Below are 19,884 nucleotides of genomic sequence, written 5' to 3' on the forward strand. Positions count from 1 at the left end.
AAGTAATTGAATAATTATTTGAGATAATACACCAAGTAATGGGAAAGTTTGGAATCTAAGTTTGATTCCAAATACCACCCCTTATCATACCCTACAATATAGTCAATAGTTTCTCATTTTCCTTTTGGATCCTGAACTCTATTTTATTCAAATATCCTTAAAGTGAATAATTTCCAAGAATTCAGAGGATCACATTAGAGATATCACTCTTCTTGTGTTAATCTCATTATTAATTCTATATTTTCCTAAAATGTATTAGTTTCAATGATAAATTTTAGTTGCAAGACGAAAAAGCTATTTGCATCAGTACTTCAGGATAATCAAAAGTACTTTCCCTGTATCTCATAACTTACCCTATGAATCTCTTTATTTCATTACTCTACTTTTTGATAAGCTCTCAGAATATATGCTTCAAATACTAAGCACAAATTGTGAACAATTACTCATTTGTAAACAAATGAGTATAAAAATTAAAAAATAAATGAAAAGCCCTACTGTTGATAAAATGGTGACTTCAAACCACATTAACAATACAGTATGAGCATTTCTATTTCCTAATAACCACAATACACTGAAGTTTTATTTAAGGCCAGATGATTCACCTTGCATTGGGCAATCCTTGTGTACCCACAAAAACACAAAGTCAAATGTTAGCTTTTGGATATGTTTACTATTGGAACTGATACTTTGACTTAAGTCTTGGTTGTTTTCATCAGGGGTTGACCATCATGTCATTCCATCTCTGAACAATGAGCACTAAACTATTGTTTTTACCTTTCAAATTATATTAAACACAATTGATTTTCCCACCCAAACTTTCATCTGCCTGTCATTCTGCCACTACCCTTACAGACATGTTGTTGATGTTTTATTTGTTTGTTGTTCCATAGTTTTTATTTATGACACAGGGTCACACAATTTTATAGCTCTTGCTGTCCTGGAACTCATTATGTAGACAGAAAGTGACCTCAGACTTAGAGAGATCTAGCTGCTTCTGATTCTGCAGTGCTGAGATTAAAGGTGTGCACTACCGCTACTGGATATTAAAATTTTATGAAGTCTTGTATCGAACCTTGAAGTTGTAATATTTTATGGGCATAGCAGATGGTTATAGGTCAGATGGAGTCAATTAAGAAAACTTTGTAGACAGATAAACATATTAGTATATTGTATGGATCATGGCACCAGTCAACTCAGGGCAGGGCAAATAAGCTATTCCACCTTCTGCTCAAATAGGAGTAGGTATCTCCAGAGATATAACTGCCATCTGAAGCAACATGGACTACACTTCAATGACAACAGGGGAGAAAAGCAAGTTCACACTTTTGCCACATTATTAGATAGTAAAGAAAGATAGAGGAATGTAAGCCTAACTTTAACTCATTACACATTTCTTCTCAGATGAAATAAAACATTCTGGGAATGGAGAGATACATAGTTCAGTGAGAATAGTGTTTATTGTTCAAATTGCCAGCACCAACATAAAAAATAAGCATGAGAGTACACACTTATAACCTTAGCACTGGAGGTGGGGAAACAAACTGAGAAGAAGAAGGAGAAGGAAGAGAAAGAGGAGGAGGAGGGGCAGGGGGAGGGGGAGAAGGAGGAGGAGGAGGAGGAGGAGGAGGAGGAGGAGGAGGAGGAGGAGGAGGAAGGAGAAGAAGGAGGAGAAGGAGGAGGAGGAAGAGGAGGAGGAGGAGGAGGAGGAGGAGGAGAAGAAGAAGAAGAAGAAGAAGAAGAAGAAGAAGAAGAAGAAGAAGAAGAAGAAGAAGAAGAAGAAGAAGAAGAAGAAGAAGAGAAGAAGAAGAAAGATGGAGGTATATCCAGGTTTGACTCTGGCCCTACTCATACATATGTGCATGCACACACACACACACACACACACGCACACGCACACGCACACGCACACACACACACACACACTACTATAGGCACACAAATGAAATAGGACATCCTAATAGGTGCTTCATATTTAGAGTAATACTTTCCAGACACTAATCTCGTCACTTATTAAAGTGCAGATCTGAAATCAGTTGATCTAGAAGGAGGCACAGAAATCACAATTATTCATTTTTTACAAAGTTCTCAGTTTCTTCCTGTCTAACACACTATGAGTATTGTGGTCTAAATGGAACTTGTGGGAAAAAAAATATTAGTGGAGCCAGGTAATACACTGTTGCAGCCTGAGCTGCCCCACATTTGGGGGCCAAAATGTCTTGGACCATTCTGTCAATGTTTGACCTGCGCTGCCAAAAGCCTTGGGGGGCTAAATTGTTAGAGCTCACACTGCCCCAAGCTGCTCCAGTCCATGGGTCAGGGTTCAGCAAGAGAGAGTGTGAGGATGGATGTGAAGAATGGAGACCAGACAGAGTGTGATTCAATCCCGTTTATTCTTCAGTCTCTCTTCCTAGTCCAAGTCCCAAGTCTTGAGTTCCTAGTCCCTAGTCCCTAGTTCCTAGTCCCTAGTGCCTCCAAGTTCCAAGTTCTTTCTCCAAGTGCTAAGTGCCTACTACCTAATAATAATTTCCTGTCTTAAATCTCAAGTGCCTACTCCAAGTTGTACTCTCTAACCTAATTCCTAGTTCCAAGTTGTACTCCAAGCTGTACTGCAAGGTGTACTGAATTCTTCTGTCTGCCTCTTGCCTTTTATATGTCTCACTTCTAGGCCACGCCTCTAAGTCATGCCTTAATCATGTCCTTAGGTCTTGTCTCTAAATCTGATCTCTAAGTCATGCCCTTAAGTCACACACCTTTAAGTCTCACACACCCAAGGGAAAATCCTGGGTATCTGAAGCAAGATGTTATCAGAGTGTGCTCAGCTGTTGTAGGCTAATGCAATCAAGTCTCTGGTCAGGGTATATGGCTCAAGATGGCTGCAAGGATGACAGCCGCCTTCTGTCAGCTCCCCACAGGTCCCCCTTTTTAAATTTTTTTTCAAAATAGAAAGCTGGGAAAACTTATGGAAACCGTGCCTGTCTTAGGTTGGAACAAATGACCCCAGCCTCCCTTTCCTGTCTTTGGATAACTCAACAGCCATTGGTTGAGCTCCTGTCTTAGGATGGTGAGGCCTCCCTTTTCAGGGGCAAGGGTCTTGAAGGGTTCTCTTACACATCATTGACTAACCAGCTTAGCACGTAAGTTGGGGGATATCGTTAGTCTCTATGACAGAGGTTTTACAATCCCCTTCTTCCAGCCTGTGATAACGGAACTATGTGGGTTTTGTATAAAAGCCATCAGTTTGTTGAACAGCCTGGACCCAAGAGACAAGAGACTTAACAATGCCTGAACAGACAGTATAACAGCAACACTCTTTTTTAAGGGCAACACATAATTCTCTTCTATTCTGTCTACAAATGTGTTATAGCAGAATCTAAATCTATAGAAATACAGAAGTGATCATAGCATTGATCTTAACAAAACAAGTAAGGAAATCCCTGTTTCTGCTCTAGTCAATCTCAATCCCAAAAAACAACTATAGTAACTGTTGTAGTGGGTTTTCTCCTAGGTCTAAATAATGTTCTTCACTAAATCATAAGTTGCGAAACTAAGAGTCCAATAGAGCCACCCTGGAGGTACGGATGGTGATGTCTCCTTTCACACTGGGGACTTCTCAAGTCAGGTTTGCTGGTTTATCTTTTCAGTTTGAATGCAATTGAGAAGCATCTTCATGTTTCCTGTGAAGAAAAAATACGCTTCTCAGGGAATTTATTCCTCCCTGGATTTGTTATTGTTGTCTATCTGTTTAATCAGTCTCTCTGGCAGCCAGCGTGTGGCATCTGCAGTTTGGGAATATATGCAGACAGAACCTCTTCCCCAGATAAGCACTGGATCTGGCCCATTCCAGGTTCCAGTTAATAGGTCTTTCCAGAGGACTGTTGCAAAATTCTTTTTGGTATCAGGATGCCAGAATCTATCTGCAGTGGATTTTCCTTCAGAATCCAAAGTTAAAAAATTTAAAATAAAGAGCATGTGATGAAGGATATTTCTGTGGAATCCCTTGGTAGGGTACCATTCCCCCTTTTTAATTTTTTCAAATTGACATTTAATGGTTCGATGTGCTCTTTCTACCAAACCTTGGCCCAGTGGATTATACGGAATACCCATTTTATGTAGTATTCCCAATTTTTCAGAGAATTTGCGGAAACTGAAGCTTGTATAACCTGGGTCATTGTCAGTCTTTATCTGTTTAGGCACACCCAATACAGCAATTGTAGCAAGCATATGACTGATCACATGCTTGCTTTTTTCTCCAGATTGTAATGTCACATAAATGAAACCACTGTATGTATCTACACATACATGTATGTATTTTTGATTGCCAAATTCATTATAATGAGTAACATCCATGTGCCAGATACTGTTTGGTATCAGTCCCTTTGGATTTACGCCCAAATGAGGAACTGGTAAAAGTTTAACACATGATTGACATTGTTTAACAATTTATTTAGCTTGTTCTCTGGTCATTTTAAACATAATTTTTAAAGTTTTAGAATTAAGGTGATGTAACTCATGAGCCTTTATGGCCTGATCCAAGTTAGATGGCGGATCTGTTAAAGTCACTGCAGTTACTCGAGTAGCTAGATCTGTCTTGGTGTTTCCCTCAGAGAAAGGACCTGGTAGACCAGTGTGGGCTCTCAGGTCCTACAAAAAATTTACACTTTCTCCTCAAAATTAATTGTTGGCATTGTAAAAACAAATTGGCTGCTTCTGAGGAATGCTTTATTTGAGCAGCAGTTTCTAGCATGGGAATAGATTGAGCTATATATGAGCTATCTGTATAAATGTTAATGGTTTGATTTGGAAATGCTTGAAACACAGCAATAACAGCATGTAATTCAACCAATTGAGCTGACACGGATGATGTAGCAAAGGAGACTACTTGGTCTTGAAAGGCATAAGCAGCTGTTCCTGATGAGGAACCATCAGTAAAAACTAGCAATGCTTCCTCAATAGGTGCATGTGCAGTATGAGATGGAAAAACAAATTCATGGCGATTACAAAACTGAATCAATTTATCTGATGGATAATGATTATCTATCTGACCAGAAAATGAGGCACATGCAATAGGTCAGACTTCAGAACTCTGCATAAACCAGTCAACCTGATGACTTGTATAGGGTTGTACTATTACATCAGGATCCTTTCCAAAATATTTTTGACTATTATCTCTGTCTAACATAATCATATCAGCTATAGCAACATAGTATGGATAAAGAACATTCTTAGGGGATGAGGGAAGATGGACCCATAATATGGGTGCAGTTTGCCAAAAAACTGCAGAAGGAGTTAGTTTAGTGTTAAAAATAAGAAAATATAAAGGCTTAGAATTATCAATATGAGTTACAAATCGAGATGAAATAGCATTCTCAACCTTCTGTAAGGCTTTTCTACCCTCCTCTGTTAGAGCCTTGTGAGACTTAGGGTCAGGACCTCCTTTGAGAACCTCAAACAGAGGCTTCAATTCTCCTGTTGTGAGTTTCAAATATTGTCGTAGCCAATTAATGTCTCCCAATAATTTTTGAAAATCATTAAGTGTCTTAAGGGAATCAGTCCTCAAGGTGGCCTTACTATTAATACTATGTGGACCATTAATCTGAAATCCTAAATAAGTATATGGATCTTGTAATTGTACCTTTTCTGGTGCTATTTGTAATCCTGCAGCCTGTAAAGCTGTTCTAAGATCATCAAAGCACTGGAGTACCTGTTTTCCATCTTTCCCTGCTATTAAAATATCATCCATGAAATGAATCATATAAATTTGCTTCCACATGGTTCTATCACCCTCTATGGCAGAAACCACAAACCTTTGGCACAAGGTAGGACTGTTAGCCATACCCTGAAGCAAGACCTTCCATTGATATTTCTTCATAGGTTCTCTAAAATTTATAGCAGGAACACTGAAAGCAAAGCACTTTCTGCCATTAGGATGCAATTGGGATAGTTAAAAAAAAACAGTCTTTTAAATCTATAACTATTTTACAATAACCTAAAGGTATGGCCACCGGTGTGGGCAGCCCAGGTTGTAAGGCTCCCATCCTAACCATGGTTGCATTAACAGCCCTCAGGTCTTGCAACAGTCTCCACTTTCCTGACTTTTTCCTAATGACAAATATCTCGGTATTCCAGGGAGAGTTACTCTCCTCTAAATGTCCTGCCTGTAATTGCTCCTGCACTAGCAATTGAGCAGCTTATAATTTTTCGGTGTTTAGAGACCACTGATCCACCCAGACAGGAGAGTCCCCCTTCCAGGTGATGGGATCAGCACAACGCCCTAGGGGTGCAGCTGAATCAGTAGCACCCAAGCCTCTTCCTCTAGTGTTACCATAAACCTCAATAGGATAAGTAATCCCATTTTCACTTTTTCCTAATCCTTTCCCTGGGGAAAGCTCAGAGTTTACCATTTGAGCTGTGATTACTTCATTAGGGCTGCACATAATCAAACCCAACTGGGATAACAGATCTCTGCCCCAGAGATTAATAGGGAGGTCTGGGATGACATAGGGTTGTATATTCCCTGTATTACCTTCTTTATCTTTCCACGTCAGCACCTTAGAGCTTTGTTGTGAATTTTGACTTTGGCCAATACCCCTTAGATTGGTTAAGGTTCAGGTCAGAGGCCAGGTGGCAGGCCAATCGCTTTGTTTTAGGATAGTCATATCAGCTCCTGTGTCAACCAAGCCTTGGAATGCCTTTCCATTCAGCCATAGTGTCATCATAGGTTTTTGTTTAACTATAGTCTGTACCCAATATGTATCAGAGGAACCGAAGCCTTGATCCCCTCTTTTAGGATTCTTATATTTGTGATTTGTAGGGTACAATGGAAGTAAAAATAGTTGAGCTATCCTCCTTCCTGTAGGAATGGTGACTATATTCTGAATTGCCTGTGCCATTACCTTAATCTTGCCTTAATAATCATTGTCTATTACTCCAGGAAAAATTTGTAGTCCCCGCATAGTAGTACTGCTTCTTCCCACTATCAGGCCAAACACATTTGGATAGAGTGGTCCAAACACTACAGTGGGTAAGGCCTGAGGTCCCGTTTCTGGGGTTAATACTATATGGGTAGCAGAAATGAGGTCTAGTCCCGCACTTCCTGGTGTTGCTCGACTAAGTTTAGACAAGGATTGTTGTTTGTTTGTATAAAACTGACTGCTCCATAAGCCTGTTTTGGCTTGTGTTGGTTCGGGGTCTGGAGCTGTCCCCTGTTCCCGTTTCCCTGATTATGGAAAAGGGTGTTTCCTTGTGCAACTCTTTTGGACCTACATTCACTAGCCCAATGCCTTCCACATTTGCAAAATGGGCAGAGCCCAGGCTGTTTTCTGGGCTGTCTCTGGGTTAACTCATTTTCTGCCTTGCAATCTCTTGCAAAATGTCTAGGCTTGCAACTTTTAAAACTGGCCTTTTGGTTTCTACTAGCCAAAAAATCTCTTACTGATTGTCCTTGCATGGCAGCCGCCATAGCTAAGCCCTGTTGGTAGGAGGTACCTATATCAGACCAAAATCTGATATACCCTGTAAAGTCTGTTTTTTCCTATAGGGTCTAATGGCTGCTTGGCAGGTAGGATTGGCATTTTCATATGCAAGTTGTTTCACATAATCTACACCTGCCTCTGCATTACCAAAAATCCTCCCTGCCGTTGTCATTAATTGATGAACAAAATCAGAAAATCGTTCACCAGGTCCTTGTCTGACTGTTGTTAAGGACGCACTAGGGTCCCCTTTTGCTGGGAGTTTATGCCAAGCCTTCATTGTTGCATTTTGAATTTGAGTGACTAAGCCTGGGTCATATTGCATCTGGTTATCATTAGAAGCAAATTGCCCTTCTCCTACTAAGGCATCAAAGGACCAACCATTGCCTGCCCAAATGTTTCTCCTAACTGTTTCTTTACAATTCTCATGATACTTTGATTTCCAAATAAGATAGTCACCACCGCTATTCTTAGTGTTCTTACTGCTCTCACTAATGTATTCCAATCACTAGGAGTCAGCCACACTTCTGTGGCAGACTCTAAAATTGCAAGGGTAAAGGGAGCAGTGGCAGCATATTGTGATACTGCATTTTTTAATTCCTTAATAATTTGAAAATTAAATCCTGTGTGATGTCACCAAGCAACCCCTTGATTATCTCTGGTCTCTGATACAGGGAAAGCCTCATTGTTTCCCTTCTCTGGATGATCTGTGGCTAATCTTAAGCTAGGTGATAGGGGCTGCCTTTGGATTCCTGGTTGAGGAAAACAGGGAGCCAGGGCATTTTTGCAGTTTACCTATTGAGACATCTTCCCTCTCTTTAATTTGTGTAGCTGATTAATTAAGTCCTGATACTCTTTTTCTAACTCTATTTGTTGTTTAAGAACAGATATTTTTTATTGTAACTCCCATCTGGGATCTATAACCACCATCTCCATTGAGGGAGCACTTGGAGGTGGAGGTGCATAGGGAGAGGGGCTTTGGGAAGAGGGCCATTCAGGGCCGTAATATTCGGCTTCCTCTTCCTCTAGGTCAGCACAATCTGGCTCTGACAAATCATCATCAACCTTTGGTTGTATTTTAGATTCTAATTTCGGATAACTAAGTTTCTTTTTATTTTCAACATGAAAGACAGCATTCAAACAATGAAACAAAAGCAGACAATTAACACATGTGAGAAGCAAACAGCAAAATAAAAACAGAGAGTTGAGTTCAGGCTGACTTATTTCTTGCCCCATTTTCATTAACATGACTTACCTTTCTCGATGCAACATATTCCCATGGTGATCACCTTCGTTTCACTTCTGAATTTTTGGTGGATCCTTCTTTCAGTAACATCCCTCACTGGATCTCTCGTTCTTGTTGCCCCACATTGGGCACCAAAATTGTTGTGGCCCGAGCTACCCCACGTTTGGGGGCCAAAATGTCCCGGACCTCTCTGTCAATGTTTGACCCGCACTGCCAAAAGCCTTGGAGGCTAAAATGTTAGAGCTCACACTGCCCCAAGCTGTTCCAGTCCACGGGTCAGGGTTCAGCAAGAGAGAGAGTGAGGATGGATGTGAAGAATGGAGACCAGACAGAGTGTGATTCAATCCCGTTTATTCTTCAGTCTCTCTTCCTAGTCCAAGTCCCAAGTCTTAAGTTCCTAGTCCCTAGTTCCTAGTTCCTAGTTCCTAGTCCCTAGTGCCTCCAAGTTCCAAGTTCTTTCTCCAAGTGCTAAGTGCCTACTACCTAATAATAATTGCCTGTCTTGAGTCTCAAGTGCCTACTCCAAGTTGTACTCCAAGTTGTACTCTCTAACCTAATTCCTAGTTCCAAGTTGTACTCCAAGCTGTACTGCAAGTTGTATTGAATTCTTCTGTCTGCCTTTTATATGTCTCACTTCTAGGCCATGCCTCTAAGTCATGCCTTAATCGTGTCCTTAGGTCTTGTCTCTAAATCTGATCTCTAAGTCATGCCCTTAAGTCACACACCTTTAAGTCTCACACACCCAAGGGAAAATCCTGGGTATCTGAAGCAAGATGTTATCAGAGTGTGCTCAGCTGTTGTAGGCTAATGCAATCAAGTCTCTGGTCAGGGTATATGGCTCAAGATGGCTGCAAGGATGATAGCCACCTTCTGTCGGCTCCCCACAATATACATTAAGATCTCTGTGTATTCTATTATATATATATATATATATATATATATATATATATATATATATACTTTTTTCTTAAACAACAACAAAAGATACTTTGTATAAAAAATGGTTAAGCCAGTAAAGAATGTTACAAATGTGAGGACTTGGCTTCAATCTCCATAACCCACAAAAAATGTGCAATTTGGCTCGACTCTATACAAGGATCTACAAGCAACTAAATAAAGCTAGAAGCTGGAGAGGTAGCCCTCCCAAGGAAGAACACACTAATTGGTTGTTCAATGCCAAGTGCTCAATCCTGAAAAAAAAAAAAAAAAATATATATATATATATATATATATATATATATATATATATGGACTAAACAGGTTATAGTTGACAATATATTGTGTACAAATACATACATTCATACAATAACAATTGATAAAAATGAAGGCATAAATTTGAATAACAGGGATGAGTATATAGAAGAGTTTGAAAAGGTAAGGCAAGGAAGAAATATTATAGTTAAAATACAATCTCAAAAGTAAAACAACAGCAAAAACCCAACTGTGGTGGAACATTATGGTTAACTCGGTGATGGTGATGTAAAGGGCAGAAACATGGCAATACCAAAAGCTCACTAGCAAGTGAGCTCTACCTCACCTACTTGTGAAAAGTTATCCTCACTTACTTGTGAGAAGTACAGACCAATGAAAGACCTTGTCTCAAACAAACAATGGTAGGTCTGAGTAATGAGTAATGATTCCTAAGGTTGTCGTCTAGCCTCTACATATACACATATACACTTTCTACTCCCAACATACATACAGAGAGAGAGAAGAAAGAGAGAGAGAGAGAGAGAGAGAGAGAGAGAGAGAGAGAGAGAGAGAAACAGATTTAAATCTGGAAATGTAGCTCTGTGGTTAGAAGAATCACCTAGTATGTACAAGGCAAAACACACACACATACAAACACACATACACATATAAACACACACAAATACACACATAAAAATTGTACAGATTTGTTTAATATAATTTGATGAGTGTGAACACATATAAGCATAAAACCATCATCACCAAATCTATATAATCTAGTTTTCTTATATTTTTCCCAACCATTTTTTGGTGAAGACATTTAACATGTTTTCTACTTTCTAAACAAATACCCATCACCAATAATATTGTATTGCACAATTAAAAACTTATCAAAGTGATAGGTACCATGTTAAATACCATGACCAAAACAAAGACATATACAGAAGAATACTGCAGTTGCTTAGAGAGAGAACATGAGCACAAGATTTGAATGGCTGATCTTAATGCTGAGCAGGCTAAATTATACTCTAGCAGGTCTCACTCATTACACCTCTGAAATTAACTGGGAGAGAGGTTCTAGGAACTAAATGTTTAAACAGGGAAAGCTTAAAAAGAGTGAGAGAAAAAAGAAGGTAAATTAACAAAACTAAAGATGTATCAAGAAACATGAAACCTCACTAGTGTTGGTTTTTATGAAATATAAAAGAAATTATAACCAAAACCTGGCAATGGAACAGAAATACCATGCTCAGGCAAACAACCCTGCTCCTGAACATGGGTTATTAAATAAAAACCTCAGTGTAGGAACAGAGTATTCCCCTCTGGGTTATTGGTCAATGGTGTCCCAGAGGCATCCAAATCAACATAGGCTATTGCCATTGCTCTCAATTGTCTAGCATAAATATTGCTGAAGATACAATTCACTTTGCATGTAGAACATAGATGAATCAATAGCAAACTGACCCAGAAATTCTCCCTGCTAGGCACCTTTCATAATGGTAGAAGGTGTTATCTATCAGGAGCCATCATAGGACAAGCTAATAACTAGCAGGTGATCTTTCAGAGATGGCCACCTTAGATTAAAATATACATGGAACTACAGTGGGAAAGGCCCGGGAGAGAATTATTTTAGAAAAGATTCCTGCTATTACTATACTTTTTGTTATTATTACATATATAACTATCACTAGTTATTAGCTCACCCTTTTGAGCAGATCTCTGCAGATCTACAAAGATGTACCCTCTTATAGTGATATATATAGACAGATAACTTCTCAATTATTTATGATGATCCTATAAGAATTCATAAAATTATATCAGTATTTAAGCTCTTGTATAGTGGGACTGCTGTTATATCTCTTAGAATATTCAAAACTGCAATGAGAACTCTGTTAGTCTCCCATGTGACACCAGTTAATTGTTTCTGATAGCAAGCAGACTTTCTACTACTCAGAGCACATTCCAAGAGGTTGTAAAACCATTAACCAAGGGTCATAAAAAGGGAACTAACAATTTATTATAGGTGCTAAGACAGAAGATAAAATTTTGACTGGGCTTATCTATGTAAAACGTCACTAATTACTTAGTTATGGTTTTTAACTCTCAATGAACCTGTGACAGGTGATGAATGTTTAGCTAATTACTCCTAATGAATACGCATGTAAACGTTCTCTGTGTAAACTTCTATTTCAACTTATGATTTGAATTTATATGTAAACTTGTGATGAAATTTTTACCACATAATCATGTATTCTGAAAGATGTATGAGTGCTGAGGACAAAGAGAGGAGCATGTATTTTCTTTGTTCCACTTAGGATCTCTCTGCTTTTCCCCCTTTTCTTAGAGAGCTTTCATAGGAAACTTTTTAAAACTTAAAAATAAACACTAATTCACTTTTTCTTCCTGCAACTTCAACTAGCTAGCAGAAAGTTAGAGCCCTGCAGTTCCTGATAAGATAGAATAAAGGCTATATTACTTAATATCCTACTGTTAGGCTACAAGTGTTAATTGCCTAAGCATTTAATCCACAGAAAGAGCAAGAAAAACTTTATAACTTTTTAGAAGTTATTATCAGCATTTCAATATTATTAGATAGACTGTCCAGAAACCATCAGTCTTTAAAGCCACAACAGAGTCCTACACTGTGTCTCATTGCAACCTGCTCCAGCCTGGGAGACTCCTGGCAGTTATCCTGCCTGCTGGGGGAAAAAAAGACATAAATGATTTTATCTCACTCTTCCCTGCATGTTACAAACCAACCCACCAAGCATTATGTATTTGCTGATGTAATCATGGCAAAATTGTATAAGTGATACATAGGTTGTGGGGTGGTTCAATAAACCATCTCTTGATTAGACCTGAGGCCTGTTTCACAGTAGAAAATTCATCACTGATATTGTAAACATGATCAAACCATGGCTAGAGAAATCACAGGCCAAGGGAGGAACCTTTTGATGTAGTATTGATAAATAACTGTATTGTCAAACTACCTTCTACATGTTTCTGTATGTATCAATAGCTTTACTGTGCTCTCCAGTTTAGTCAGAGAAGCTTCTAATTGCAGTAGGTGGTGGCTAATGTAGACTCATAACTATTCAAACATTATGAAAAAGCAACTCTGAAGGTTCAGTAATTTTTGCTTTGTCTTCAAGTTCTTTAAAACTTTCTTTCCCTACACCCCATCCATATCAGCTCTTGGCTTATATTTCTTCTGTTTTCTATACTCACTTCATTCACCCCACAGTTTTGAGTATCATCTATGTTTTGATGCCTCTGATATTTCTAGTTCTAAATAGTATTTTTGTCACCTCAAAAAATTATGGCCGGGCAGTGGTGGCACATGCCTTTAATTCCAGCACTTGGGAGGCAGAGGCAGGTGGATTTCTGAGTTCAAGGGCAGCCTGGTCTACACAGTAAGTTCCAGGATAGCCAGAGCTACACAGAGAAACCCTGTCTTAAAAAAACAAAAAAAACTGTAATTAATTGTCTGTGAAATATCACTTTATGATTACCTAATGCATATCACAAAGTTAATATGACCATGACATGACAGCTGGAGGTAAAATGAAATAATTTAAACTATTAACATTGAGCTTATTATTGTAACTTAAAATATTGTTGAATTGAGAGACTATGAATATATATGATTTAGTAAGGATTAATTCATTCCACCCATGACTTATTTAAATTTTAATTTACTGTACAATAGTGTTGTATGTCAGTTTTACTTGACTCTGGAAGATAGTATAAGACACATGACTATGAAAAAGATTGATTTATGTAAGACGTTTTTTTTTTTGGTTTTTCAAGACAGGGTTTCTCTGTGTAGCTCTGGCTGTCCTGGAACTCACTCTGTAGACCAGGCTAGCCTCGAACTCAGAAATCCGCCTGCCTCTGCCTCCCAAGTGCTGGGATTAAAGGTGTGCGCCACTACCACCCAGCTTATGTAAGCCATTTTAATTTACTACCATATTGATGACTCATTCTCTGAGGTTAACATTATATACTCAAAGTTCAGTGAATTGAAAGTATATTCTGGCTTACACTGTGAGGATATTTTATGCAAAGGGTCCAAGAAACATTTATTGATAATTCTATTGTAATCAGGAGTAGATATCAAAGATTATTTCACAAGAATATGATTAATACACATTAATAAGAGATCACATCAGCTATTTGAGATGATCTTAGCTTAAACATTGGACCTCATATTTGTCATTGTTTGTCTCAGCCAACCTGGAAGCTCTCTGAGATACAGAGTTTCCTAAGAAGCCTCCTGAGAGCTCCTTTAACTTCCTGGTTCCTGAGGCTATAGATTAATGGATTTAGCATAGGGGTGACCAATGTGTAGAAGATGGCAACCTGTTGATCCTGGTCTAAATCATAGGTAGATGATGGCTTGAGGTACATACGAATTACAGAACCATACAGGAGCAGTACAACCAGAATGTGGGAGCCACAGGTAGACAGAGCTTTGCTCAGGGCAGCAGTTGAATGCATGTGGGCTATAGCAAAACCTATGCGAACATAGGAACCCAAAATAAAGATGAAGGGGCTGACAACCACAGCTACACCCTCAGTGAAGATTAACATTTCATTGACCACTGGTCGAGTACAGGAGAGCTTCAGCAGAGGGGTGATGTCACAGAAAAAGTGGGTGACCTGGTTACCACAGAAGGTTAAACGAGTAACCAACACACTGTACAGGAGACTATTAAGGCTGACTACCACCCATGAGGTCAATGTTATTCGCAAACAAAGGCTATGGTTGACAATGGCAGAGTATCTTAGAGGAGCACAAATGGCAACATAGCGGTCATATGCCATGGCAGCCAGTAAGTGGCCTTCCATGCTGCCCACTGCCATAAAGAAAAATAATTGTGTCATGCAACAGTTATAGGAAATGCTTCGAATCACGGAGAGTGTGTGCACCAGCATCTGAGGAACAGTGATGGTTGTTAGAGATATGTCAATCAAGGAAAGCTGACTGAGAAGGAAGTACATGGGGGTCTGAAGCCTGGGGTCTGAGCAAGCAACTAGTACTAGTAGAGTATTGCCCAAAACTGCTGTCAGGTACATGACAAGGACAACTCCAAAAATAACTGGCTGTATCTCTGGCCTACTGGACAATCCCAACAACACAAATTCAGTCACTTCTGTCTTGTTTTTAGTGGCCATAAGTCATTGTCTATATCACCTGCAAAGAGGGAAGATCAGAGTTGGAAAACAAAACAAAAAAGATGCCAAGACTCAAACAAATTTATTCTTTTAATTATGCTGTTCTTTAAGTTAACTGAATTTGCCCAAGGTGAGGGTAGAAGTGATTGATATAATCCTACATCCACTCACACAAATACCTACTTACACACATGTAAACCACACAAAATAATAATAGCATATAACCATGCTGCCATATGTAATAAAAAGGATGGTCATTGTCCTAAACTTACTTACCTCCATGTATCAATTCAGGTTTTGGATGGTCCTTACTTCTATGTCTTTGATTATGATAATACACACGTGTTTGCATGTTACCATGATATCTTTGCCTTTTTACCAAAAAAAAAAAAAATATGAAATTCCTTCTTCTTCACAGTGCCTCACCCATTTTTCTTTTTTTTTCCAAGTTTCAATGTTTTCTGTAGTTCCTGGTTTTCATAAACTTTTCTGTGTGTAGTCAATAATTACCAAATAATATAATTAGATACAGTAGTCATTCTCAGACTTTGCAAGTCAAGATTATTTTTGTTTTATGTCTACATATATCTGATAGCTGAAAACATTTTTATTTTTCATCTTAAATGAGAAAATTACTGTCTGTACTGCCTGTGTGACTCCCTTTCCTGTCCTGGTAATGACTTTCTGACAACTTATTTTACAGTTTTTATGCCTGCAATAGCTACAATTTATAAATATGCTGCTTTACCTACTGTTTTCACTAATTATTTGAAGAATGAATACAAGAATTTGGAATGGGGGTTGGTTTCAAGGCAGTGTCTCACTATGCAGCTCTAGCTGTCCTGAAACTCACTCTGTAAACCCACTCTGTAAATCCACCTGCCTCTGCCTCCCACTTGCTGGGATTAAAGATGTATACCACCACACCCAGCTTGGAGTTTTTAATATGAAGACTGTGGTTTATTTGTGACATTCCTTAAAGTTATTTGAACTCAGGAGTAGGGAGATGAGAAGTCATTGCTTTATTAGCATATAGATCTGAATTCTTTCTCAGAACTCAAATAAAAGCTAGGTGTCATGGTACACATTTTTCTACCTATCATTTTCCCCCAAAATACTATGAATTGGACATTAATTTTTAATTAATCTCTACTATATTAAGTTTTCTGTCTTACTTTCTAGTTTGTAGACTGCAATCACAGTACTTCACAACTCATGTTTATTTTATTCTTGCAACCATGTTATTGTTCTTTGAGATTTTTACTGTACTACTTCAATATAATGCTTTACTTTGTGTGTATGTGCAAATGCTTTATACTACCTCTTATATAATGAATGCAGTTTTCTTCAGCATGTTATTTGGTTGTGTGTGTGTGTGAGTGTGTGTGTGTTGTGTGTGTGTGATGTATGTCATATATGTTTGTGTGCCTCCATGTTCCTTGTTCTAAATAGTTGGTATCAATTGCTCATGCAAGTATGAATACACACAACTCTCTCCCAAGAATATGAAAGTTTACTGTCTGACAATATAGAAAAGCATATTTTTATGCTACTCATTAAAAAATAAAACCAGGGTTTTTTCTGAGACATGAAAATAAAATTAATAGCTGTAACTTGCCCTTTTTAGATAATATTTTTCAAATTTTCACTGTGTTAAAAAATGGCCTGAGCTTCAAGATAAAGAGAAGGATGTATGTAGAATAGCTTGTACAGTCCTCATGTTAAAAGATATTAACTTCACTTTATCTAAACCTTCCACTCTTTTTTCCTTCATCTTTGTCCTGAATTGATTACCACTGGTATGCCATCTCAAGAAGACTATTGTTCATCTCCACTGCAGTTTTTCCTGGTAGCATAAGATGTGGTGATCTTGTTACTTTGTCTCTTAAAATTTTACTAAAATGTCACACTTGCTAATGATCTTACATTCTCAATACAGTTTTCCCTTTGTTATCACCTTAATGGTATTTCTAGAGAGAGAGAGGAACTATATGCAACATCAATGCCACCTCAGTTTGCTGATTCATTAAGGGGACTGTCTTTATTATAGGCAGACAGTCACAAAAAGATTAGTTATTCAAAACTATTACTCATGGCATTTATTGTTTAACACTTTTAAAACTGTCCCTTAGAATCTCAGATAGAAGATGAATGCTTGGACTGTACTTACTACAAAGGTTTTGTTTCATTGGGCTGTAGCTTTTCTCTGCACTTGTCACATCTTCCAGAAGCACATCCCTATTCATTTGGCTGGACTTAACTTTCCCACATCTTCTCATTCACATGCTGTCAGACCACCTTTAGTTAATGAATGAAATCCACAAATCAGGAAAGAGCTGCAAAGATAGAGAAGATTTACAATTTCCAATGTTTATTCATTTGCCTTCATTTTTCCCAGAATCTGTACATGTCAGTATACTCAGCTAAACATTTTTGTATGTAGTATGTTATTACTTCATTAATGTCCAGCCAAATTCAGATGTCAACATACATGTAGAAGTGAATGTGAAAGAGAAGAAGTGGACATGAAGAAAGATAGAGTAAGTTCCTGTCTTTGTGAAAGACAATAGTATCCAAGAAATGGAGAAGTCATAACCATAATAATATAATAATGCAACCCATTTTCTTTCAAGTAAACCAAAATTGTGCTTTGCAATCATTCATATTCAAGAAGAGTAGAGAAAATAGTTGTGTTTTGTTGGGTGTTTCAAAAATCCATATATGTTCCTTTTCTCTTCTTCCATCTCAATTATGCTCCCATCAGAGCGTGAGTGCTGTCAACCTGTTCAAACTACATGTAGCTATCAAGATTGCTGAAGCAAAGAAAGTAAAAACAGGTTTGTCTTTAGAAGAGATGAGATAATACCAAAACAGACAGTGCAGAAACTCTTCAAATCATTTAATTGAATAAATTTAACTGAAATCCAGGAGAGGTAAAATACGCCTGAAAACAAATATATGACCACCTCTAGTCTCTCAGCTCCTGGTTGGTGTTTCAGGGATATTGTGAGACATGGAGGAGTGAGAACTGGCCTTTCCAGCCAAGCCCTGATTATTCCTCACTTTCCTGTTCTAGAAAAGCTCCAGATGGCATGCTACTCTTCTTTATTATTTTATCAATATCTAAATATTAAACATAGAACTTCCATAGGGACTTACTGATATAAATTCTGTTGTCAGTCCACTCACAGTCTCAAAATGAAGAATAAAAAATGCTGATTCTCTGGTATTATAAATAGGATTCCTTTTTATATCATGTCAAAATCTCACAAAATAAATTAGATGCTCTGCCACACGTTTCAGGATCTTAGATCTTCAGCACATTTCTTCATACCCTCCTGAACTATTATTCCGTGTCTTTGCTTCATCTTAGCACTTATGTTCACTCAAAAATCTGTTTTTATTATAATTAGCAATTTTCCATGCTATTCCTTCTATTGACAATAATATTTCATCTTGGTTTTCAACTTAGATCTTCTTAGTGTCAATGTCACTATTTTTCTATTTTCTTTCCCCTTTCAGTTTGCCTTGGCACAGGACATAATGCTCATCTCATATCATTTTGAGAGTACACAGAGTTAGGTCTGTGGGCAAAGTCACCCTATCTCTTGTTCATTAAGATCCCTCTCTTATCATTTTCCATAAAAGCATTACAACGAGGAGGCAGACTTGTATCTATGCACTCACTCTGGGACTCTCCTAACCCCAGGAGGCTCCAGTTGTGTTCAGGAAAACACTAATTAGAATGGGTTAAGCTTTTGCACCTTCAATATACAATAGGGCTTTAACTCACAAGCATTCTCTTTCTCTCTTCTTGTGCTTAGATTCTACCACTTGACAGAGTAAAACCCATAAAACTTTTGAAACAATGAGCCTTCAGAGAAAGTCTACCCTTTGGGGGACACCATCTTTGTTTTGTAAACTATCAACAGTCAGGCAAGGAAGAACCCAAGGGGAAGTTGATATTCTATTTATAATCTCAAGAAGCCTTTTTTATAATATACCTTTTCTGTAATAATTTTATTGATACAAATAATTTAACTCAGATAAATTAGGTGCTAGACATGATATTTGTGATAGAGCAACAGGACAACTCTGACAATTACTACATCTTCACGGACTGCCATTTCCTATTCTCTCCAAATTCCAAACCTTTTCTTGGTTAAGCCATTTATATTAGTTTGTTTATTTAGTTTTTTGGTGATATCATCCTCAATAAGAAAGGAATTCCAACACTGTGCTGTCTTAATCCTTCTTCCCTTCTTCATCTGGTCATTCTGTCCACTTTAGGGTGTTAACCTTATTCAGGGTAGATCTCACCACCTTGAGTCACTGTCCATTGCCAGTCTGGAGACACCCTGACACAGAGAGATGTACTTCAACAGTCCTAGGAATCTCTCACTCCAATCAAGCTGTCCACTAAGATTAACCATCTCACCTTCCTGTACCCAACGTGAGTTCATGTCAATTCCTCCAGGGCTCCCATGTCTGTCTGGAGGTACCAGTGTTTCAACTGTCTCCCCAGTTTTTGGCTTGTCAAACTAAAAAAGGCTTATTCCATTTAATAAGAAACAACTCCCATAATCAGTAAAGGCAGAGACAAAAACCAATAGATGTAAACTACTAGTAAAGTTCTTTGGATCATAATGTAGCATACAAAAAGTGACTTTAAATTTATGTAGAAAATAGGTTACATGGCCCACTAAATGTCTCCTTGGAGCTCCATTGCAAAAGTTAGGGCTGGTGTCTTCTTCCCAGAAACATACTCCCAGAAATGAGTCAGACTCAAACTATTTCTAT

The 19,884-nt window shown here is 38.1% G+C and overlaps 1 protein-coding gene across 1 annotated transcript; it reads right to left on the bottom strand.

Moving 5' to 3' along the window:
* Window positions 1–13,850: 13,850 nt before the first annotated feature.
* On the bottom strand, window positions 13,851–18,680 carry LOC117704604 (olfactory receptor 1f45-like). The gene is made up of 3 exons (XM_034496814.2): window positions 18,244–18,680; window positions 17,255–17,420; window positions 13,851–15,103 (listed from the first exon to the last, which is right to left on the bottom strand). Exon 3 carries the CDS (start codon window positions 15,082–15,084, stop codon window positions 14,134–14,136), a length of 951 nt encoding a protein of 316 aa, XP_034352705.1. The 5' UTR covers window positions 15,085–15,103; window positions 17,255–17,420; window positions 18,244–18,680; the 3' UTR covers window positions 13,851–14,133.
* Window positions 18,681–19,884: the final 1,204 nt, after the last annotated feature.

The sequence above is a fragment of the Arvicanthis niloticus genome, chromosome 2, assembly GCF_011762505.2.
Source record: "Arvicanthis niloticus isolate mArvNil1 chromosome 2, mArvNil1.pat.X, whole genome shotgun sequence".
Classification (NCBI taxonomy): domain Eukaryota; kingdom Metazoa; phylum Chordata; class Mammalia; order Rodentia; family Muridae; genus Arvicanthis; species Arvicanthis niloticus.

What these genes read in the sequence shown, in the direction of transcription:
- LOC117704604 (XM_034496814.2), bottom strand. Translation starts at nt 15,084, where the DNA reads ATGGCCACTAAAAACAAGACAGAAGTGACTGAATTTGTGTTGTTGGGA.